Raw genomic sequence first — 24,252 nt, 5'->3', positions numbered from 1 at the left:
CACAAGAGGGCTTATCTCATCTGTATTTACCTGTCACCCTGAAATGTGATACTGGAGTTTGGTAAACAGGACAGTGGTGTGGCTGGCTCACTGGTTTGTTTTGGATGTAGAAGAGAGGATGTTTGCTGTGAGGGGTGGTGAGCTGGGGAGCAGGGGCAGCTGGCCTTGGGGACCTCGGGAGTGCTGAGTGCCCACCTCTTGTGCCCTCAGAATGTGTCAAAGCAGGAAAGGAACCCGTTGCAGGGAGTTTCTGGAGTGAGAAGGCTGATTAGGGGCAGGAACAGGCAGGGGAGGGAAGGCAGAAGGAACGAAAGACCTGACTCAGCAGAGAAATGAAAGCCTGATTAAGACCAGGTAATGAGTAATCACTCTTACTGAGTTACTGTTGCTAATTACAGGTCTTGGCTCCTCGTCTGTCCTCAGGCCCCAAGACGGAACGGGAGCCTTCCGGATGCTGCCTGCAGTTCCTGGGCCCCAGTGATCCTGGCAGTTGGAGGGGAACCCGGGGGATGGGGGGTCTGTGGGCATCCAGGGACATCCACACAGCATGCGAGGGGCCCCCTGGGGCCAGAGGGCAGCCTCAGTTCCGCAGCCTCAACAGGCCCAAACCTAAGCCCGGGATAACAGTCCGTGGAAGAAATTCCCGTGGGGTCTTGTGTGTAAACGCCCCAACAGGCAGTGCACCCAGGCTGAGGAGATAGGGTGCAAAGTGGTCCTGGGAGCCCAGGCGGAGACCCTGGGCTCGCTCCATTCCTGAGTCGCCAGGACCAAGCCAGAGAAGGCAGCGCAGAAGCGGCCTGCCCAAGCTGTCCCGGGCACGGGGAGGCGAGGAGAACCGTGCATCCGGCGTCTGCGCCGTAGCGCGGCCAGGTCCCTGGCGGCCGAGCCAACCCCGGAGCATGGCTCCCGGCCGCGTCCGCTCCCTCTTCCTGCCGGGTGAGTATGGAGAGAGGAGAGGGAAGAGGGAGCCGCCTATACCCGGGGCACTCCACTCGTCTACTTCCTGCATTTGCGCATCTAGCGGACAAACTGGGGGCGCCCAGGCCCCGCTGGCTTCTCCCATCGCCAGGGTGGGGGCAGAATGTTGCCCTTCCTCTGCAGTGGTGCGTTTTCTGCGAAGAAAAGTCCCTCCTGCCCGCAAGAACTCTCCACAGTAGACTGCATCTGCTTCCCCCACCGAAGTGCCTTCTCAGAAGGGGCTGCCCTTTCTCAAAGTTTTCACAACTGGAGAAGCCGGCAGAGCTCAGTCGCTTCCGCTTCTCCAAGCTTAGAGAGGTTGAACATCGCTAGATGACATGTTAATACCTAGTGGGGGTCACGGGTAGCCTCGCCTGCGTTGGGGAGTCACGCCACTCCAGGCTTCGTGGCGCACCGAGTGCTCCGAAGTGCGCTTCTGCCAAAGACATCCGGGAAGGCCAAGGCAGCGCAGACCTTGAAGGGGAGGCCGCTCCTCGCCGCTGTCACCGTGCCCCGGCCAGCCCCTTCCCCACCGCCCCAACGGCGGAAAAGCCAGCGCCGAGATGTTTTTTTCTGAAAGCGCAGACACACCTCAGCTGCGCAACCGCAAACCCCGGTGTCCGACAGCTGCAAACCGTTGCACACAGGTTGTCAGACTGCCGTGCGGGCCTCTGGGTTAGGGGCCGCGGCCGCCGGGCCCGCACCCGCCGTCGGCCCGCTCGCGCGCCCACCCGGGGCGGTGGTGGCCGGGCCGGCGTGGAGCACCACGTGCTCGCCGGGAGGGGCGGGAGCGGCCGGCGAGGGCGGGCGGGAGGCAGGGAGCGGGCGGGTGGGGAGCCGGGGGCGGGGCCAGCGCTCAAGGGGATGCCAATCAAAGCATCAACTTCAAATTGAGTCTGAAGCCGCGCCGCCGAGCGGAGGGCGGCCGCCGCAGTCGGCGCGGAATCGCGGAGCCGGGCGCAGCCGGGCGCCAGCGAGCACCGGGCCGTGGAGAAGCCACCGGCCCCCGCCTCCGGGCCGGCACGAGCGCGCCCGGCCGGCTGCCCGCTGCCCCCGCCTCGCCTGGCCGCCCCGCGCCTCCCTCCGCACCCCTTTAATACTTGCCCGCCGCCGCCGAGTCAGCGGACATGTCCTTCCCGCAGCTGGGCTACCCGCAGTACCTGAGCGCCGCGGGGCCCGGCGCCTACGGCGGCGAGCGCCCGGGGGTGCTGGCCGCCGCCGCCGCTGCCGCGGCCGCCGCCTCGTCGGGCCGGCCTGGGGCGACGGAGCTGGGCGCGGGCGCGGGCGCGGCCGCCGTCACCTCGGTGCTGGGCATGTACGCGGCGGCCGGACCGTACGCGGGCGCGCCCAACTACAGCGCCTTCCTGCCCTACGCCGCCGACCTCAGCCTCTTCTCGCAGATGGTGAGTGCGCCGGCCTGCAGCGGCCTCGCCCCGGCGTCCCGGAGTCCCGGGCGCGGGGGCGGGAGCAGCGCGGGCGGAGCGGCCGGCGAGGCGCGGGACAGGCCCTGCCGGGGTTGGGGGGCCGTGGCGGCTGGGCCTCGGGAGCGCGGAGCGGCCGCCGGCCGGCCCGCCACGGTCCCGCCGCTCGGCCCGGGAGGCGGGAGGCCCGGCCGCGCAGGGGGTCTCGGGGGATGCTGGGCGGCCGCAGGAGCAGGCCTGGGGCGCGCGGCCGGTGCTGCAGGCCGGGACCAAACTGCCGGCACCTCAGCTCGGGCGAGGCGGCGAGGCAGCGGACGGGGCTCCGGCAGCCGGGCCGGTTTACCGGGACTCCCCTGCCCGGACCGCAGCCTCGCTCTCTCCACCTAGGGCTGTATCGGGCAGGCAAACCGGCTTTTCTCCTTTTTTTTTTTTTGTCGGAGCTCATCTAGTATCTGACTGCCAAAGGGAACCCTTTAAAGCCTAGGAGAGGCGGTCAAAATAAACCTAACAATGGAGCGCGGACGGGCCCAGAGGGGTCTCTTGATGGCGTGTGTGCAACTTTGAGATTTAGGGGAAAAAATAAGTTGAAATGACCTTTGGCGGCTGAAAAGGCGTTTGCTTGACTTTCGTAAGTTGCCGAAGTTTTCATTTCATTTGCACCGAGAGAAAAGCACTTTCTTGCCGCGTTACATAACGGATGATTAGAGAAAGCAGTGTCCCTGGGCTGGAGATAAATGGTGTCCGCTTGGTCTCCCGTTCCAGTGGGTGTCAGATCGGGGAAGGAGGCCGCAGGTTTAATTCTCCGCGGGGACCGGCCTGCCTTTCGTTCCCAAGGATCCATTTTCCTTGGTCTGACTGCAATGCAAGGTCGGGTTTAGACTTCGGGCTGCTAGTGAATCGCGCTCTGGGCTCGGGGCGGGGAGGCAGTCAGTCCCGCGTGAGCTGCTGCCTGCGGCATAAGGCAAATTGCAGGCACCGCCCCCCCACCATGACCCCTTCCCCTGCCGAAGAAGAGACAGAAAACAAATACCCGCCAGCTGTACCCGTGCAAAGCGGCTGGTGTCTTTTCCTGTAACTTTTCCTTGTAGTTTTGAAAAGAAAGCCTATTCCTCTGAAAGCGGCTCCAGCTGCCTTTCAGATCGCTTGCTATCGAAAACGATGAGCTCCCATTTTGTTCGGGTGGCCGGGATGCCGAGGAAGCGATGAGAGGTTTACAAGGTATCCTTTCCAAAAGAATTCCTAGCAGAGAGGAGACCGAAATGTCTTACTTATAATTACAACCGCATAAGCAGAAAAGTGCAAAGTACTTTGCAAAGATGAGGCAAAAACGAAATCTGGCCAGGGAAGCCTTTTCTCTGTGGCAGCGACTACCGAACTAATTGGTCAAAGAAATCTTTTGGTGTTTACAAGTTTCTCAGTCTGGACCCCTCCTTTACTAACAGCAACTGGACAATTGTGACGTGGAGGATTATAATTTTTTACAGAAATTTTGAATACAGATGTATGCCGTTTAGGAAACGCGGGTGTTTGTGGTGGGGAGAGGGAACTGTTTGGTGAGGAGGAGCCCCTACTGCCGAGAAGGGAGATGCTTTATTTTTTGCCGGGGTAACTGTATGGAGAACCCCTGCACCCCAAAAAAGGTGTGGGTTTCCTAGTGGTCTCCTGCCGGTTCTTGGAAATTAAGCGTAAACCCAAACTTGGATTGTAGGCCTAGCTTCCAAGTCATTATGATTGGGAATTTGGAAGTCAAAAGGTAAAATTGGGCGTGAATGTCTGGCCAGGCAATTTATGGTAATAATGAGGCCTAATTAGGTTGTTAGAAAGATAAAATGTTACTTACCAAAAACCTGATGGGATAATTTGACTCGCTGTGTTTTACTACCGATGATAAAAAGAATATTGATTGCAAATAAATCACGGCCTCTAAATGCCTGCAAACAGTTTGTGCTTGCTTGCTCCAGATCAAAGTCAAACTTAAGAGATAAAGTAACCAAAGAGGCCTAGGAAACCGGTTCTGCTCCTAGCAGCCTGCCACTGCGGGCCTGGCGTTAATATTTTACCGGATAAGCACTCCTTTTGTATTTTAAAAAAAACGGTGTTTTTGTTATTGTTGTCATGATGGCCAGGATTAAAATTTTAAATTACCTGTCACCACTACAGACCTTTAAGTATGGGTGAGCCATTATATGTAGATCAATTTGGGAGCTAAAAGGAGTGTGCTTTCATTTTGAATTGCTGGTGAATTTGGACCTGAAGAAACCACGCAATGGTTTATTTTGTTTGACCCCCTCAGGGTCGAAGGGAGGCGGCTTGGGCTCTGGGTTCCTTTACGTTTGGAGAAAACCGTTTTATCAGTGGAGTTAAAAGGTTTTCCCCTCTAGCTAGTGTGAGATAAACTTGGAAATCCGGGCTTCGGGATTGGGGGTCTGGGTGGAGGTGAGGGATGGGGGAGGCCTGGGGAAATTCTAGCGGGCCGTGGCTCCCGCCATGGTCTTCTTAGAGATGCATAGATTCTGGAACTTTTCTTGGGTGACAAAAAAGCCCTCGGTGATCCGTGGAGGCGCGGTTCCCGGAGGCAGCTCCCGGTTCTGACCGCACACTTACTCCCCGGGTGGTGCACCACAGGGCCTTCCTGTTCCCCAGCGGATAGGAGCTGCGCCCGGCCCGACTTTCCCAGTTTTGGGGACTCACCTCTCTCTTTTTCCGCCTCCCCCCTCCGCCCTCTCCCTCCACCTCCGCCCTCTCTCTCCACCCTTGCTGGGTCCCGTGGCTACAGGGCTCACAGTATGAACTCAAGGACAACCCCGGGGTGCACCCTGCCACCTTTGCGGCCCACACGGCGCCGGCTTACTACCCCTACGGCCAGTTCCAGTACGGGGATCCCGGGCGGCCCAAGAACGCCACGCGCGAGAGCACGAGCACGCTCAAGGCCTGGCTCAACGAGCACCGCAAGAACCCGTACCCCACCAAGGGCGAGAAGATCATGCTGGCCATCATCACCAAGATGACCCTCACGCAGGTCTCCACCTGGTTCGCCAACGCGCGCCGGCGCCTCAAGAAGGAGAACAAGGTGACGTGGGGCGCACGCAGCAAGGACCAGGAGGACGGCGCCCTCTTCGGAAGCGACACGGAAGGCGACCCCGAAAAGGCCGACGACGACGAGGAGATCGATCTGGAGAGCATCGACATCGACAAGATCGACGAGCACGACGGCGACCAGAGCAACGACGAGGAAGACAAGGCCGAGGCGCCGCGCGCGCCCGCAGCCCCTGCAGCCCTTGCCCGGGACCAGGGCTCGCTGCTGGAGGCGGCCGACGCGCTCAAGCCGCAAGGCTCGCCCCTGGGCCTGGCCAAGGAGGCCCCGGAGCCCGGCAGCACTGGCCTGCTAAGTCCCGGGGCCGCGGCGGGAGGCCTGCAGAGCGCGCCGCACAGCAAGCCCAAGATCTGGTCGCTGGCCGAGACGGCCACGAGCCCCGACGGCGCGCCCAAGGCCTCGCCGCCGCCCGCGGGACCCCCGGGTGTGCACGGGTCTCCCGCGGGCGCGCCGCTGCAACACCCCGCGTTCCTGCCCAGCCACGGACTGTACACCTGCCACATCGGAAAGTTCTCCAACTGGACCAACGGCGCTTTCCTTGCGCAGGGCTCCCTGCTCAACATGCGCTCTTTCTTGGGTGTGGGCGCGTCCCACGCTGCGCAGCACGGCCCGCACCTGCCCGCGCCTCTGCCACCGCAGCCGCCCGTCGCCGTGGCCGCGGGCGTACTCCACGGCGACAAGGCCTCCGCCCGCAGCAGCCCCACGCTCCCAGGTACAGCGCAGCCCCGCCCCGGGCCCCGGGTCTGGCGTGAGGGTGGGGCGGCACCCGGGCGGGGGCGTCAGGGGCTGAACAGTATTAGGCGGTGAGGCCTACGGGTTGCGGTTCTGTCCGGGAGGCGCTGCTCCGCTCGGGGCCTGCCTGGGGAGGGCGAGAGAGGGAGGCTGTTTCTCGAGGAGACGCAGCCCCATCGGAGGGAGAGGAAGTGGGGAGGAGGCATTAGCGTCTCTGCGGCACCCCCCACCCTGAAACTTCTGCCTCCTCCCCTCCCTCGTAGAGAGAGACCTCGTCCCCAGGCCAGACTCTCCAGCACAGCAGCTAAAGTCGCCCTTCCAGCCAGTGCGCGACAAGTGAGTGCCTCCTCCCTTACCACTGGGCGCGGGGAGGTGCGTTTGGGCGGTGGGGTCGAGCAGCCGCCGCCGACGGTGTGCTCTCCACCTGCCCTGCGCCGGGCCGGCGGACTGCCCCGGGCTTCTCCCCAGCCGGGAGCCGGGCGGGAGGTCCCGCGACGCCGGGTCCTTGTGTCCGTCCGCCGCCAGGGCCTGAGCGTCCTTGTCTCCCTGTGTCTCCCTGCAGCTCGCTGGTCCCGCAGGAGGGAACGCCGCGGATCCTAGCAGCCCTCCCGTCCGCCTGATTCTGGGTGGCCTTTCACTTTTGCGGGGGGAGGGGGGAGGAGTTCGGGAGGGAGGGGATGAGGGAGGAATGAAGACAAATATTTCAGACTGGTGTAAAGGACAAACACGGCGACGACATCGACTCCATGCATCGCTTTCTGCAGAAGGGGCTCGTCCCGGCCGAGCTCGCTTCCAGGCCGCCAGGCCTCCGCCCCCGCCGCTATGGTGGCCGTCACCTTGGTCCGACTGATTATCGGTTCGGTAAATGCCTCCACGTGCTTGTGTCTTTTCCTCTTTCTTTCTTTCTGTCTCTTTATTCTTTTTCCTTCTTTCTGTACATAGAGTGATTTCAGATTGTAAATAGCGCGTCGGCAAACTTGTCTAAATCATATATTTTTGTCTAATAAACTAAGTGAAATGCCCACTGCTGCTGCTGCTGTGTGTGGCCGGGTGTCCACGGGGTGTCCTGACTCCGGAATCCTCGCAGGGCCCCGGAGTCCCGGGCAAAGGTTACTCGGGGAGTCTCCACCGAGGAGGCCAGGGCATCTGTCTTTTGGTTGTTGAATTTGCTAATGTCACCAGGTCGGTTTCTCGTTGGCAGTTTAATTCTTTCCAACTTTTACACATTTATCTGGGCCACATCTTTCTCAGGAAATAAATGAGTTCGGTCTTTGGCAGTGTATAAAACGATTTCATGGAGTGGGCAGCAATGGGGAAAAAATGACAAGAATCTCCAATCGTGTCCCCAGAGGAGAACCTTCGGATATGAAATCAATCTGTGTGTAGTTGTCTCAACAGTGGGTCGTGGCTTTGGGTACTTTCGTGGGTAGAGCGAGGATGTAATGGAGTATGAAATTTTGCTTTGAATCTATTTTTTGGTTATCTGGTTAAATCAAGTGTGGGGAAATTGGAAGGTTCTTTGAAACTGACCTGATGGGCTGGCAAGGATGCGGTGCTGGCATTCTCCGGGCGAGTAAGAGGGGTGAGGGCTGTGCCAGCGGCGTGCGTGAGAAAGAGGAGGGGATTTTGGTCTTCCACGGAGGCACCTTTAAACTCCTGCGTCCTGTGCTGGGCTTGCCAGTGAGCCGCGGAGCTAATAAGCTCCCAGCTGGCTGTGGCCAAGACTGGAGGCCGCTGGGAGCGATGGCAGTGAGCAATGCTGGATGACTCGGGCCTCGGACGGCAGGTGCGGTGGCCCAGGAGCCCGGGGATCCCCGAGGTTGGCACTGTGGGCCGAGGGGGCGCTCTGAGCGACACAGGGCTCTGGCAATTTTAAGCTGAATTCATGAAAGCGGAGAAAGCAAACATTTCCAAAACAGCCAGTGAGGATGCGGGCTGCGGGGGACCCCACCCAGTGGCAGGACAGGACCTGTGACAAGGGCTTTGCCTCACACCAGGACCTTCCCTGACACACCCAGGCCTGGTCCCCGCCGACTTGCTCTTGAAGAGCCGCTGTCCAGGGCAGCTTGAGCTGAGGACGAGGGGCTTTACCCCACAGGGACTCCTCTAGGAGCCTGCATTCTTCTCCAAGCCAGCCAGCCCCCAGCCCCACCCTGTGCGTTTTGGAGGGGAGGGTCCGCCCGCCCCCAAGGCTGGAGGAAGAGTGGCGGGAGCCGTTGGCCGGGGTGAGCGTGGATGGCCCGCACGTGGGGAGCACCGGGTAGCAGGGCTGCGGAGCCAAGCAGGGCCGACTGGCTGGGGGCTACCGCCGGGGTTCAGCCGCTTCCAGTCGGCAAGGACGTACTTGGGGCGCCCTCTATGGGTGGGAAACGGGATGGGGTCCTGATCGCAGGGAGATCTTGCTCCAGGGAATGGGGCAGAATTTGGGGGGCGGCTGAACCTTGGGGTGCCAGCCTTAATTTGTGGTTGTGGGAGTTATGCTTCTGAGTGCCATTGATTCGCTTTCATGCGTTCGTGGGCCAGCTGGATGGGCGGCAGGCTTTGGTGGGGAGGAAGTGGGTGCCAGGCTCTAGGCTGGCGTTTGCATTGTCCTGGGCGGGGCTTGCAAATTCAGAGAGGAGTTCCTCAACCGTTTTCCGTGCTAGGATTTCAGGGGTCACTGCAGCCCCCATTCCCCATTCCAGAGCTCCTCCCCACCCTGATGCTAGGGCTGGCGAAGAGTGAACTTTTACAGAGCTTTGACCAGAGGTGCTCTGCTGCTCTGATGAGGGATTATGTTCTTGGCCCACAGATGGGCCATTTGGCACCTGAAAGGCGCTGGGGGTATCCTGTTCTGGGAGATCAGGCCAGGAAGCAGAGTTGTCTGCCCCTGGCTGGCCTCTACTCTCTGTTATTTCTCAGAATCCAATAGTACAGTCATGCAGGCATGAGCTGCTTGAACACCCCATATGTCAATTCTTTTTTTATTTCTAATGAGTACATTTGGGACCCCTGAATGCTGCCCCCCACCCCCAGATGGCTAGGCCTTCACGTGCTCAGCAGCAGGGTTCCAAGCCTCAGAACCCCTGTGGCCTAGGAATCCTGAAGGGTCTGTTGTCCCCTCCTGGGGACCGAAGCTTCCCATGCAAACAAATCAGATGGCTAGTCTCAGAATTCTTTTCCTTGAGTGGAAAGCAATGAATTTTTAATGGCGCAATGAAAAGCATTTTTGTTCGTTGTGCACCATTTGTTTACATCTTAAACAGCCACAACAGCCACCCAAGTGTCTGCTTGACTCGGGTGCCATGCCACGGGGGAGCCTGATCTTCACAGTTTCAGCCCCCAAGATACCTGGAAACCCCCTTTTTCTCTAAAACCAGAGTGGCAGTTCCTCAGGAACTTCCTGCATGTGCAAAGGCACGTTCACAGCTCACCCTGCCCAGGAAAGTTTTGGAGGGCAGAAGTTCTGTGACCAGCAAGCTCTGTGAACTCGAAAAAGGGATAGGGGTTGGAAATGTCAGTGGGATTAATGTTTGTGATTTGGGGCCCCTCTTCCCCTTGGAAGCAGGTTCCTGGTAGAAAGGCTCTGAGGAGACTTTTGGGTGGAAGGATAAGAAATCCAGTGGGAGACCTTCTTTCTGCTGCAGCGCAGGCCACGCAGAGGTGACAGGACGTGGTGTGAGGCAAAGCCCTTGTCACCCCCAACTCCCAGTCCTAGTCTGACCTGCTGGTCTCTGAAGTCTCTGCTTCCACCGTTCTTCCTTCCCTCCTCAGGTCAATCATATTCACCAACACATTTACCTCGCCTGCAATTTGAATATATCTCAGTTTCAGTGGTCTGACACTGATTAATACATGCCGTGGCTCCAAGGGGCATACTGCTGGTGAATCATGCCCTATAAAGTTTCAGTAGGCCTTGTAGATAGGCCTCTGCTAGGGAGCTAGCAGGCCAGGGAGGGAGATGGGAGAGGAGACAGACTGCAGAGTGGCCATGGAGCCCAGGTGCCCTCAGAAGGGCGCTGGCCCTCCACTCCGGCCTGGAGGGGCTGGCCATAGCCCCTCTGCCCCAGATCCTCTCTTGGGGCAGGGACTGGGAGCCCAGACCTCCTCAGCCATCGTCTTTCCTGCCCTTCTGATGGCGAGAGCAGGCCAGAGGCTGCCTGGCTTTCCAAGGCAAGGTTGGGGTGGGGCTGGGGTTGCCCGGTAGGGACCGTGGATTTATGGATGCTGATTTGGAGAGATTGGAACCCCAAATGCTGTACTGAATCAATGACAGGGCCCAGTTTGCTAGTGAGAATGGGGTTTTGACCCTGGAGACCTGAAGATAACGGTTAGAATGGAGGGAAGGAAGCCAAATCCAGGGGAGGTTGCTGGATGGGGGTTGGCTTGCTTGCTTTGGGGTACAAAGCAATTGGAATTTGGAGGCCTGAGGATCTTCTGTGTACCTCCTGTGTTGCATGGGTCACATCTCCCGATCCAGCACTGTGACATGAGTCAGCTGACTTTGAAGCCTTGACTGGAAAGGGGAACCTGGGGTACGTGACACTGAGCACCTGCCTTATGATCCTGCAGCTCTCTGGACTCCAGCAGCAGGGGGAGAGACCTGCCACATCTGGTGGCCCCAGCAGGACTCTGTGGTTCCAGGTTGGGAGGACAAGGCGGGGGGGTGAGGGGTACATGTGAACCCTAGGTCTCAAATCCAGGGTGGGTGGACAGGAGACAGAGCTAGGAGGTAGAGGGGGTGTGCTTTGGGGTAGGGGTAGCCCCCACCTACCTCCAGTGGTCCCAAGGGCTAAAGAGCAAGCCCTCTGGGGAAATGTTTCCTTGGCTGGGGCTTCCCACAGGAGCGTGGGATGGATGGCCCCAAGTTAAACACCGTGCAGCGGTCTGTGCCACTCAGCCGGGGAGGAGGAGCTTCAGAAGGCCTTCTCCAGCACCCCTGCCCGGCCCCTGGGGCTAATTATAGCTGCAGAGCCGGAAGGCTGTGGAAGGGCATCGCCTGGGGACTGAGGGCAGCCTTTGGTGCCCTGGCTACTGGAGCTGGATATAGATCCCCTTTCCCCTCCCAACAGGGGCATCTGGCTGGCAGTGGGCCCTCCTACGGCCAGCACGGAGGGGACGCAGGAGCCGGACAAGTGGGCCACCCCGCACAGAGCCTGGTGCCCACAATACTTTTAGAGGCGGATGAAAATGTTTGCATTTCTTTTCTAATGAAAATTAAAAAGGAACTTAAGTTGAAGAAAATGTGCTAAATTATAAGAGCAACATATTCATTTTTTATTCCAATGCATTCACAATATTTATATTTCAACATCTGTTTTCAAAGGAGATAGAGACCCACCACCCACGAAAGTCACTAAGCAGCCCAGGTGGACATGGAGGGCTCTAAAATTCAGGATTTCCCTTAAATGGGAAGTCAGAGAAGCAAGGTGGCCCTGAGCAGAGGTGGGTGGTCGGCACCTGGGTGACGTTTCCATCACAGTCCCGGACTGTGGGCCTGACCCGGGCACCAGCGCAGGATGAGCCCCCGAGGCAGCTCACGGACCCGCCCCAGCAGGTGCGCACTGAAGGGTAGGTCGGACCCTGCCCCCTCGGGCTGGGAGCAAATGGCAGCCTCTTCTGTGCTCTGCTGTATGGCTTCTGAAGGCGCCGTGGGTGTCTCTGATCCCCTAATCCATTTATCCTGCGTCCAAGCGCAATGAGCGGGTGTACCAGGGCCGGTGGCGGCCCGGCGGCCTCAGCCAGCCCTGCCCCGCGGCGCCCACCCCCGGCCCTGTCCGCTTGGCCACTGCCCTGCGCCGAGCGCGGAGGTTGGAATGACGCGGGGAGTGTCAGTCTTCTAAACCGAAGGGCCTTTATTCCTGTTTTCTCTACCCAACTCTGCCTTTAGCACCGGGAGGGAGCCCCCAGATTTCTCCGCTGCATTCCCGCCTGGGTGGGGCTCCTGGAGAGGCGGCTTCTGCGCGGCCTCAACAAGGTCCCCGGGCGCCGCTGCCCCTGACGCCAGCGACGATCCCGCTGGTCACTGGGCGTCCCCTGCGTGTCTTACCTGTTGGCTAGTTAGTCGTTGCTTAGCTCTGCTTGTTACTGAATTTTAAGCGTATGTTTAATTGCTAGGTCCTCAGATAGGCAATGTCTGAAAATATTAAATACATCTGCGAGGCGCTGGGCAGGAGAAATTAAGGAAGTGCTGGCTGCACGGAATGCTAAAAAGATCTCACAATGAAGTGATTAACATTTTTATGAATAAAATTAATCACGCATTAACTCTGCAGCCCGGTACATCTGAGAGCCAAATGCGGTCGGCAGCCCCTTTCTTAACACCCAAGAAGTTTAGAGGCCTCCCTGGCCCCCAGAGAACACTCAGCAGTTAGGAACTTAACAGCGTTTAAGAGATGAGTCAATAATAGGTATCTAAATTTGAGGCAAAGACAACAAAACCTCCAAAAATACCACCACCACCAGTGCACATGGGGCAAAATGAAAAGGCAACCTCATTTTTTTTTCTTTATCAAATTCTCAATCAACACGGGCCGTCCCGTTCTCAAGTGTGTGGACTGGACGGGAGGGCAGCGGAAGGTGCTGTGGGGGGAGGCTGAGTCCCGGCGGGAGGGGCGCGCGCCTCGCCCTCCCTCCAACTCCCTGGGCCTGGCGTCCTGGGCCCTGCGCGGGGAAGGGCGGCTCGGATTGGAGGGCAGCCCTTCCGCCCTACGGAAACCCCAGCCTCCCAGACGATAACGTGCGATCCTCCTTCCCGGGCCGCGCCCCCTTCCTGTCCCACCTCCCGCCGCTGGGGTCTGGGGATTATTCCAGCGGGCCGTACAAAGGGCAGCGAAAGCACCCGAAGCGTCTCTGCAGCAGCGTTGCCATTTTGTCGGAGCTCACAGCTCATGTGCGCACAGAAGGTGGACTCAAAGCAGCCCGTCTTCCCCACTTGTGCACATTATTTTTCACCGCTGCGGCCAATCTCTCTGAGCTCCATGAACCAATAAAACAACGGTCCCTGTTTGAGCTGATATATTAATATTTACTGAGGATTTGCAGGGTCGGGGCCAAATGTCAGCAGATTGCTGGGCAGTCCTGTGGGGAATAATTAAACAAATCTCAGAGCAGTTCAGCCTTCTACATCTTTATTAATCTTTTCCCCCTAGCCTCCTGAAAGAGGACATTGAAATAGTGCTTCTGCAACCTGAGAGAAGATTCAGATTAAGTGTAATAATAAAATCCTGTGCTGGCGATGTCTGCCTTGGACCGTCTCGACGCTTCCCTGGCAGAGGTGAATTATCATCGGGGGTTAGTAGTCTTACCTGCCCCTCTATCAAATGTATCCTGACCAGTTTGCCAAAAACAATTATACTGCTTGTGATTTGATCCATGCCCTCCCTGGCTTTGCCCACGTGGACCACTTTGCTGAGCCAGGTGGCTGCTGGCTGATTGTTCTGGAGGCCTGCCTTCTTTAACATGATTACAGCATGCACTTTAGTACAAGTTGGACAATTCTCTTTAATAAGCTTCATAATTAGTGTTGGGATGCCTCATTACAAGTCATAGCCTGTAGCAGTCCGAGGTCAAACAGCCCTCTGCAATCTGATTTATTTTTTATCAGGCAGCAGGAGCTGTCTGGAGTTTTTGTTTGTATAATGGGGACCCGCATTGGGCCCCCAGTGTAAAAATACCACCAGGAAATTAATTGCTTCTGTGTGGATTCACTGCAGAAGTATCCTGTGGATCAGAATGGTATATTTTTGACTTTGTTATCCTGCGGTGAGTTGTAAAAAAAAAAAAAGAAAGCCAGCAATGCAAACATATCAGTATCCGTACAGCCTCAGAACAGTGTAATTGAAACCATGGGGCTACAGACGAGGATGCGCAGAGAAAGTTCCAGTTTCTGCTAAGACTTCCTTTCCTCTTTCATACAGTTCTTATTTAATTGTTTATATACGTATGTATTTATTTATTACTTCTAAGTGGAACCACCTTGTGCCAGACACGTGGCTGGAATTTCAGTTGGTTTCTGGCTGAAAGATCTGGTGCTTACAATAACATACACCCTCAAGGGAGGCTAATACTCCCACCCTCAAACCCGACATCAGGGCTGCTGGGTGAGCTCAGCGGTTAGGTGTTCTCCCAACCAATGCAAGGCCACTAAGAGAAGGCTCCACCCAAGGGGGTCTCCAGTGGCCCTGGGTGAGTAGGCCCTGCATGCACTCCGTGACTGCCTGTGTGTGTTACATGTGAGACCAAGCTGTGGGCATGCATATTTGTTATATGCTGTCTGCATTGCTCCCTGGGCTTAGACATAAATAAATGCAGAAGGCACCCTTCCTTCTCTTTCATCAGACTGCTTGATCCCTGCATTCTGGTTAGGTTGTGAATTCCTCTTCCAACTTAGAACATTTTAAGGGTATTTTTAGACTGCTTAGTCCCTGGGTGAGAATTTGTCCCTTTTTCTGTTGGAGGCACCAGGCAGTCCTTGCTGGTGACCCTTGGACACCACCATCCTGGCTCACATTTGCGCTTCCTTCATTTGTTGACTTTTCTTGGAGGAGTTTTGTGAGATCTGCTTTCCGAATCCTCCTTTTTTGAGGCCTTTTGGGGGAGAGCAGTCTGGTTTCTTTGCTCATCACTGTGTTGGCATGGAGATTATAAACCCATCCTCAGATAACTGAGCAGACACCCCCTTATGTATGGGGAGAGGATGTGAATGCTAAATGTCACGTGATGACAGTGACATTGAAGGAAGCATTTAGAATTGTGCAGGAAAGTAGCTAGGCTCTGTGGACCAAAGGACAACAGTTCGGTGCTAGAACCTATGAGGTGGGTTTGCAGAGCGCCATCGGTGGGAGATTTCTGCTGGTCCCTCTTGGAATTTCACTTCCCTTAAAGGCAGCCCCTGAGCTTACAGGTGGGTGCAGGCTCTCAGGAGGAGAGGTCTGTGGACCCCTTGTTGAGTCTCACTGGAAACAGAGGCTGATGCCCGGTAGGCACCCCATCTCTCGTCCAGGCCGGAAGCCTGGGCCCCTGTGTGGGGTTCTGATGGCTAAGCTCAGGCAGCAGACAGTGGCATCATGAGGAGCTACCAAAGCTGGTATTGGGGTGTGTGTGCACACGCAAGACACACACACACACACACACATACACACACACACACACACACACACACACACACACACACACACAAGGATGGGGAGAGAACAGGGCCCAGAGCCACGCATCTCCCACTGGGCACCTATCCTGCCTCCCTCCCTGATACCTCTCAGTCCCCCACCCTCCAGACGCTTACAGCAGGACCCTTAGAGCAACATATTAAAATGCACATTCCTCAGGAGCCACCTTCCCAACTCCAGCCTCAGTAGGTGTGGGGTGGGGGCTAGTGATCTGCATGTGAAGCTGAGTAATTATGACTGTGGATCTCCCATGTGGATCATGGGCTGTGTTTAATCCCTTCCTCTAAAGAATCAGCTGCTCACCTAGGGCCACACCACCCTGAACGCCCTATCTCACCTGATCCTGGAAGCTAAGCAGGGTGGCCTGATCAGTAAGTGGATGGGAGAATCAACTGCTGAAAGGCTCCTGTTGATCCTTCGGGTTCATGAACAATTGAACTGGGCCTGGATGCAAAAGTTCTAAAGCCACTGAAGAATCCACATGTTTGTCTTTAATGGTGAGAATTATTCATGCTTGCCAGAAGGAGGTGAGCCTCAGGCCAGGCAGTGTTCACCTCTGTCCAGGCCCTTCGGGACCACACTGTTCTACAAAAACTGCCATGGCTGCAGAGCGGCATGAGGACAGCAGATCTTTGCTAGCATCCAACTGTGTCCATGACCAGCAGGGCATTTGTCATCTTCCAACAGTGAGGAAGGAAATAATACAAGGTTACTTGTTCCCCATGAATAGTGGGAACTTGAGTGCACGGCACTCTTTATATTTGTCACATAGCAGCAGCATTTCTGGACTCTTGAATCTCAAGACCATCTATTCCAAGGCTCCCCTCCATGTGCGATTCTTTGTGCGTATAGCTAGCCTTTGCTTGCACATAACATTTTCCCTTTTTACTATTCATGAGGTTGAGAATTCAAGAAGCAGATGACGGTTGCCCAAGTCATAGCTGTGTGGATGCATGAGTGAGAGTTCCCATCCCAAGCACAGGCAGGCCGGGCTGTGGCTGGAGGGCTGTGTGTGCAGTTTCTTGCTGCAGTCCAGCAGACAGCTGAGCACTAACCATGCTGGTCTCCACCGGAGGGGATGCCCTCAGGGAGAAGCAAGGGTGTGGGAATATCACTGAATCCCCTGCACCTACTTTCTCATTGTCCTGCCCCCCTCCACCACAACAACATTGAAAATAAAGTTAGAAAAGAATTCCCTAGCTAAGTTTGAAAGCAACCTTGTCTTTAAGGACTGACATTCATTTTCTTTCGGGAAATACTTCCTGTTTTTAAGAAGGAAGTTTTGTTTTTTAATTATAAGATCCCGAACCTTTTTGGACATCAAATATGTATGAAAAACAAACAACATTTTGATAAGCTAAGTATAAATGAATCAGAAACATATGGATTTGATGGTCCTTAAACGGCTGTCTTTAAACCCCAAATATTTTTAGTTGTAAGTGTTCAAGTGTGCAATTGGGTGCAGCCAGCCATAATTTTAAGGGGATGAATTTAATGCACATGTTTTCTGGTATATTTATAACTACAAGAGTCAGTAGTTCATTTTAACTAGCTTTTGATGTGCAAGAATCCCTCTGAGGCTTCCCAAATCATTCCTCAGTGTCTTTTCAGAAGTGCACATCCTCCCACAGTACCCCAACTTTCTCACCTGGAGCATCTCTTTTTGTGCTAAGTCTTTAATTAATCCATTTCAGGGGGTACTAGACTTGTAAAAAGGCCCCCCTCAAGTTAGGAACATGTTAATCTGGGAAAGAGGTGAGAAAGCTTCAGGGCTGGTATCTTAGGGGGCACGGTCCTGCAGCATTCAGATAGAGGGAACGCTTTCTGCAAATTCCACTCATGGATGGAATTTTACTGAGGCACTTTTCATTTTCAGCCAAAACTCAGTGCTGGGGCCATGTGTTACTGCAAAAGCAATTGATACTCTGGGTAGTTAGATTGTATCTTACCATTCTTACCATTATGCATTCATTAGGAGAAGACCAAATGCCTCCCCATGTGTACACACATAGAGCAGGCCGAGGAGAACACAGCGCACTTGAAATGAGAACCCACGGATAGGAATGTGACTATCTTGGACCTGATTCTGCTGGTGGTAATTCCTAATGTTTCAGGAGCAATTGTTGGAGGTGCCAGGCACTGTTTGTAGCTTACACGTGGTAACAGACTGGATCCCACAAAGACGTGATGAGATCTGCTTCATTTTAGGGGCAGGGGCTGGGGCAAGGGCTCACGTGGAGGCCCAGCGTTCTACCTGCCCTCTGCTACCTGGACACCACCTCTCCACTAGACAGGAGGGGTCTGGGCTCCTTCCGTGCCTTCCCTGCCTCACTAACAGTGGGGCCGTCTTTTTGAGGTTTTAGGTAAGGAGGAGCTCCTTTATTTTGGCAACTCGCATGATGTGTGCCATCATCTGTTAGAATTTCCCTGTTCCGTGATGGACTTATATCACCCTCAGACCGTCCACTAAGCCCTCCCTGGGGACTGAGCTCGTCCATCCAAAGCCAACATATTTTAAAATCTCACTACTTTTCTGTCCTTTCTAGGCAGTGCTATTTTTTCCTTAATGATCTATTTTTATGCCCAGATAGGACAAGCTGGCATGTCATTTCTCACATCTGCCTGTGGAAAGAAATCATTTGTTTTCCATGGACACCGCCATTGGAGTTCAAGGTGTCCGTAGTCCTGAGAACACGTGGTTGTTCCATCTTTTGGTTCTGCGGGTCTGCCTTCCACCCAGAGCAAAGGCCCCCTTGTCCTCTGTGCCCCTCGCCTGCCGTGTCCTTGCCTCTTTCCCCTGGAATCCCCTGGCTCTGTGCATGTTAGGAAGGGCATCCTGAAGGTGTGTCTGCTGGGTCACAAGGACATGTTGGAGCCACAGGTAAGAATGCCTGGTGGCATGGGCGCCTCTGTCCACTACTGAGAGGCAGTGATGGGCAGCCCACCCTGGAGGGTATCATGTACCCTCACCACTGCATTTCCATCTGTGATGTGAGGGATCAGCCAACCTCTCTAGCAGGTGCCCCAGTCTCAGCTGTGTGTGGTCCAGCCTGTGAAGTGTGCATGTATGTGCACATGTGAGGTGTGTGTACGTGTGTATGTATGGGGGGTGTTTGTGTGTGTACACGTATGTGCATGTGCATGGATGTGTGCATGTGCATGTGGGGTATGTGTGCACATATGGGGGTGTTTGTGTATGTGCATGTGTGGGGTATGCATATGTGTGTGCACATGTGGGGGTGTTTTTGCACATGTGTGCATGTGTGTGTGTGTGCAGTGGGGGTGTGTGCACATGTGGGGGTGTTTTTGCACATGTGTGCATGTGTGTGTGTGTGCAGTGGGGGTGTGTGCACATGTGGGGGTCTGTGTGTGTGTGCATGTGTAGGGGTGTGCATATGTGCATGTAATGAGGGGTTGGGGGGGAGGTTCAGGTGAGGAAGAAAGTCCCGTGCTGCTCATAAGTCTAGCATGTTGCCCCCTCAATGACCTGAGCCCATGCAATGTTCGTCCCTCCTCAGCTGCTCAGCTGTGTTTACCTGGAAGCCTGCTGACATTGCATTTCCCAAACCTTTGTCCCTTACCCTTGGGCTCATGGACGTTGTGAGGCACAGAACCCTCAGGTTATAGGTGGAAGAATAAATCCTACCATGCAAAGGGAACTTTTAAGGACCCACAGTTTCTGTCCACAGATAGTTGAGAAGGAAGAAGGTTCCAGCTGGGACCACGGTGGCCAATGTGAGCAATGGTGGGCCTGGGATGAGGCTGTGAGAGACCCGTCTGGTGTTAGCACATCCCGGGGGATTCCAGGAGGATGAGGGCATTAGGACAGGGCGGCAGAGGCAGGGTAGCCATGGGTGACCCAGTGCAGATCTGTGTGGCCTGCTGGCCTACAGGGGCTGGCCTGCTTGCTCCAGCCTCAACTGCTGTTCCAGCTTCTGCTGCCTCCTCTCCCAGGGTGAGACTGCATCCACTGAAGCTAGTGGGACCTGGCAGGTAGTGTCTGCTGCAGTTAGAACTGGGCTGCTCGGTGGCCGGGCCATGACGTTTGCTGTGCACGTGCCTACTCCACCACAGCTGGGGGCCAGACACAGGCAGCACCACCTCTGGGTCCTCTGCATGCAAATGACTCCAGTTTCCTGAGCAGAGAGTCCAGGACTTTCTGACTCAGATTTTACAAGGACCTGCTGGGCCTCACTGGGCTAATAGTCAGCTGCTTTGATTCTGGATCAATCCTGGGCTCCATAACCATTTGGAGGTATTTGCAAGAGATGGCCCATGACCCAGCCTTCAGCTGTCGTGCGTTCCCTGAGTAGAGACCTCCAGGGTGGGGCCTTTCTGCACATCAGCTGGCCAGGGTCATATGGAGACTCCCCTGGGTGGCGGCAGCTCAAGGGCACCTTGTTTTCCTCCATCACATGTAGTTGTTTGTTGCCTGGATGGCCGAGAGATGGCTTTGTGCCCCTCCGTGTCCGGGATCTGCCGGCTGCACTGAAACTCTTAATTTGGGTGGAGGGCAGGCAGTCATGTGGGGGATGGAATGTTAGCAGTGAGTTCCAAGTTCCTGGACTTACAGATGGCATGGAGGTCCCATGTGAGCCGATGTGGCCAAGGGGCCAGGCTAAGTGAGAGGCGGGTGGGCTCAGCGAGTCAGTGGCATCCTTCCTCAGTGGTCCCCCTCTACCTTGTGTGACTGTCACATCACATGCTCCATGGGCCATGCATGCCCTGCTCCCCACCTCAGGCCTTCTCCTTCTGGTCCCATTGCAAAAGCACTCTAAGGGGATTTCTCTGCATTTTAAGTATGAGCGCATGTCTCTGGAGACAACGCTGGCTAGTTGCAGTCCAGAAGGACTGAGTTCTTCCATTTTGTCAGTACATGTGGAGCGTCCTATGGTATCTTTCCAAGAGCCTGGAGTGGGAGGGCCTTTTTCTACTGGTGGGGAAACACGTTCAATACAATTTGTCACTTGCCTTTTGCCCCTTACCCATCATGAGAACATAAGTCCTGAGTGACTGCTGTTCCCCAGGCCTGGGAGGGAGGGGCCCTGGGGGTGTCCACGGCGATGCAGGCTTCCTATGGGCTGCGGGAGTGCTCATTCTTTTTATCAGATGAAATTCTGAAAATAAGAACAACTGGGGACTCTGTTCTTCTACGTTGGGTTTCAGATCCCTCTGGTTAACACCATCGGTGAAAACAATTAACCTCTGTGTATTTCAGGATACAGGCAGGACCTTGTAGGAATCTTATTTAATTATGTGCTATATTAATGTTATATTGATTATGTTATTGCCTGTAAATCCAGTTGCTTAATAAAGCTGCAGTCATTTTGCAATAAAGTTGTGTTTGCAGTCAATAAATGGGTGTCTCGGGGCAGACAGATATTTTCAGGGGGTGTTGGCACTAAGAAAAGTCTTCCTAGGGCTGAGAACCTTAGGAACTGACAGAGCAAATCAGATACTTAGGCACATGTCGGAATGTGTGTTTGTGTACCCCACTGCACTTATTTTTAGCACATGGATCTGGGTACTTAGGAACAGCTTCTGCCCGGCACTGCAGCAGCAGCTGTCCATGACACAGAATAATGTTTGATTTAAAAAATACAAGTAAACGATAAGTGCCAATATTGGGACCATGTGAAGGCAAGGGAACAAAGCATAGTTTCATTGCTGATCATGTTAACATCCAAGTCGGAGGAGCACATTCACCGTCCAGAGGAAATGCCGTCACCCCTCTGAAGACCACATCTGCCACTAATATTGCTCGGCATGGGGCCTGACTTTTATCTCTCCACCAAAATTTCATGTCATGATTTTCACATCTGATGCTAAATTCAGGTCACTACAAAATGAGTACAACTCTTTCTTGCTCTCCCGTCTCTTGTGATGTGTCCAAGATGTGTGTCCTAATAGCAGAACGTGCAACAAATATTAACATGTTATGAGCACATTTTTAACAGTACACCATAGCAAATGGAAAATAAGCCAGGCCCCAGCTCAGATAGGTGGTGGACCCTTCCCATAAATGAACATGATAGTTCAGTCACGTAAGAGCAGTTTCCTTTGGGGATGGGGCCAGTGGCCCTATCATGGCAGTGTGTACTTTCTGGTAAGGATGATGGCTCAGATGTATAATTGCATGGCCAAATGGATGATTTATAACATGGGGAGCATGATGGCCTTCCATCTCAGCAGGGTCCCTATAGGACCTAAGCTCTGGGGGGCTAAGGCTCCCTGTCTCCAGCTCTGGGAGTCAGCTCTTACCAGAGGCAAATAACAAAGTAAAGCATAGCGTTTTCTCCAAGTTTCTGATGTGACAAGCATCTCACTGTTACCTCCTGTGGCCCCAGCTCTGCAGTTGTGGCCCGCCCCACCTGTAACTGCACTGAGTTGTCCCTGGGGCTCCATGGCAGGGCCACCCAGGCTTGATGAGCTTCTTGGCCTATGGATTTACTGGCTTCATCACTGTATTCCACATGCCGATTCACGACAGAGCTTGGAGATGTCCCTGTTGGAGAAAGACTGTCTCCTCGGCTTCTCTCCTTGGGGCTGAGGACCAGCCCACTGTGTGATGGCTGGTTGGCTTTCGAGGTATAACAAGGATGTGGGGACAGGCTGGCTTGTGCATGTGGGGTGGCAGTGTGGGCCTCACAGCCCAGAGAGGCAGTACTCAAATGTATTTGGACTTGATCCCTGGGCTCATCTTTGGCCCACTGAAAATCAAATGCCTCTAAGTTCCACTTGCTACCCAATTACTCCCATTACTGTTAGGATCACAATTAGGCATTGTAAAGAGGTGCTGATCCACATTTCCTTACAACTGGGATGTGAGTAAAAATCAAATTAAAATGAATTTATTCTGATGTCATGGTTCCTGGGCAGGGGCTGGAAAGGACTTGTGTGGAGTAGGGAAGAACAGGCCAAAGGGGACTGGGTGGGAGGCATCTTCTGGGACCTCCACTGCCTACACAGGGACTCTGTCCTCACTGCACTTTGGAGGCCTGCACTTTGTCGTGTTTGACCATCTCTGAGCAGGAAAACAGAAGCTTACAAAGCCTGTGCCTAAGTAAGGTGGGCGTGTCTGGTCACTGCAGAAGATGAGAAGGGGCGACTCCACCGCGCCCAGCTTCCTGAAAGCCTGCCAAGAGTTGGCAGAGGCCGGCATGGACTCCATGGACCGTTCCCCTGGCCAGGGGCTCCTGGCAGCCCATGGGGGCAGGGTAAGAAAGGACAGCCACCACCCCTCCCACCGTGCACGATGGTGCTCCAGACACGGGTGCGAACCTGGCCACTCAGGGACCTCTTGTCCGCCCGCCAGCGTCAGGCCAGCCAGGGAACAGAGGGGCTGCTGATTTTGCTAAAGAAGAGAAAATGTTCTTTGAGGTCTGCATTCCTCTTTAGGTCTCCCTTGGCATAATTGTTGCCCTTGTCTTTTCTTCTCAGCCAGACTGTGCCTGGTCTGTACCGAGCAGCAGGAGCTGGCATCTCTGTGCCAGTTGCACAGATCGCTGAGTCAGTGCTGTGAATCAGGCCAGGGTCAGTGCACGCATTTCCCTGCACTGATGAGCTGGGTCCTGAGTACTGTGCCAGCAGGGACGGGCTCACCCAAAGGTGCAGTGGGGAGGCCCTCCTGAGAGGCAGGGATGTCCAGGTGATGACCAAAGCCAGGAGTCCCCCTCTCATGAGCGGCTGTTTGTCTAAATTGTACAACTTGTATATTAAGGGTGTTTCTGGAAGCTTCTTGGCAAAGCGTGCCTGCAAGCTGAGCCCACCTCACCACTGATAGTGCATGAGGCTGCTTCTGCATGGATGCTGCTGAGGAATTGCTTCCTTCTGCTCCACTCACTGGCCCAGAGGTCATCAACAGGGGTGAGGGTGGCTCTCCTCTCCCCGACCCCAGCAACATTTTCCAGTGCCTGCTGTCCTTGGGGTCATGTTAGGCTGCTGGCATCTAGTGGGTGGGGCCAGGGACACCACTTAGCACCCTGCAGTGCACAGGATGGACCCCTCCCTGCATGCCCAATGAAGAGCCATCCAGCCCGAGATGTCAGCGGGGCTGGGTGGAGAAGGCCAGTCTCTACGCGTACACTCCCTCTCTCCTGCCCCTGCCTCTGATCCACACAGGCCTGGGCTCAAGCCTCAGGCCCGGGAGGTGAAGGAGGCATCTAGCGCAGGTCTCCGGGCCTCTGGCTTGCTATCTGGAGAGTGGATGCACAGTACCACGTGCCTTCTGCTCCCCAAAGTGTCCTGACACTGGAGGAGGAGTGGCCAGTGGGCTTTGGTCATCTCCCTTCTGGCAAAGCAGGATTGGGGGGTGAGAAGAGCTGCAGTCCTGGATGCCCCTAGCCCTGCGAGGCCACGTGTTCCGGCTCGGGACAGCCCCGCTTCTGGACCGACTGGGGACAGTGGTCGCTGATGGGAGGCTCAGTGCAGCTCTGACACTCCAGTGGTCCTGGCCCCATCCTGTTGCCTGCCTCTGTCCCCTCCCTGCCTCCTCCCTCCTCCTTTGTCAACTCCAGTCACACGGTTCCAAGGAAATCCCTTTGGCTTTCCTTGTGGAATGTGACATGCATGTCCAGACATCACTCATCCGGATTCTAGGGTAGAGCTCTGTGACACCCAGTACTGGAAGACCTGCTTAGTAATCAGATCACTGCCAGACAAGAGACCGAGCCCTCTGCAGACCGTGTATGTCTGGGCCTCAGTTTACCCAGCTGAGAGCCTGCATTTCCTCCTGGCTCCACATCCGTATTGTTCAGATTTCCAAAAGGGTTGGTGGCCGCCATGCACTGTGTGGTTCTGGTGAGAGACACTGAGTGGACAGCTTGGCTGCAGCAGCTTGAAAGGAAAGAGAGGCATTGGTCCTGAGTGCATAAGGCACGATCTCCGAGTAGACCCCAGTGCC

At 55.3% G+C, this 24,252-nt stretch overlaps 1 protein-coding gene across 2 annotated transcripts; it reads left to right on the top strand.

Moving 5' to 3' along the window:
• Positions 1-1,844: 1,844 nt before the first annotated feature.
• Positions 1,845-14,522, top strand: IRX1 (iroquois homeobox 1). 2 transcript variants are annotated; one of them, XM_057496620.1, is made up of 4 exons: positions 1,845-2,360; positions 5,155-6,184; positions 6,468-6,540; positions 13,335-14,522. In XM_057496620.1, the coding sequence occupies exons 1-4, from the start codon at positions 2,085-2,087 to the stop codon at positions 13,552-13,554; spliced, it is 1,599 nt and encodes a 532-aa protein (XP_057352603.1). In that variant the 5' UTR covers positions 1,845-2,084; the 3' UTR covers positions 13,555-14,522. The 2 variants fall into 2 exon arrangements, with proteins under 2 accessions (XP_057352603.1, XP_036775676.2); XM_036919781.2 differs by lacking the exon at positions 13,335-14,522 and adding an exon at positions 6,767-7,226 and having other exon boundaries at positions 1,849-2,360.
• The last annotated feature ends 9,730 nt before the right edge of the window (positions 14,523-24,252 follow it).

Source organism: Manis pentadactyla, chromosome 2 (assembly GCF_030020395.1).
Source record: "Manis pentadactyla isolate mManPen7 chromosome 2, mManPen7.hap1, whole genome shotgun sequence".
NCBI classification, from domain to species: Eukaryota; Metazoa; Chordata; class Mammalia; order Pholidota; family Manidae; genus Manis; species Manis pentadactyla.
Note: the sequence above shows the minus strand (reverse complement) of the source record. Positions and strands in the feature narration are given on the sequence as shown.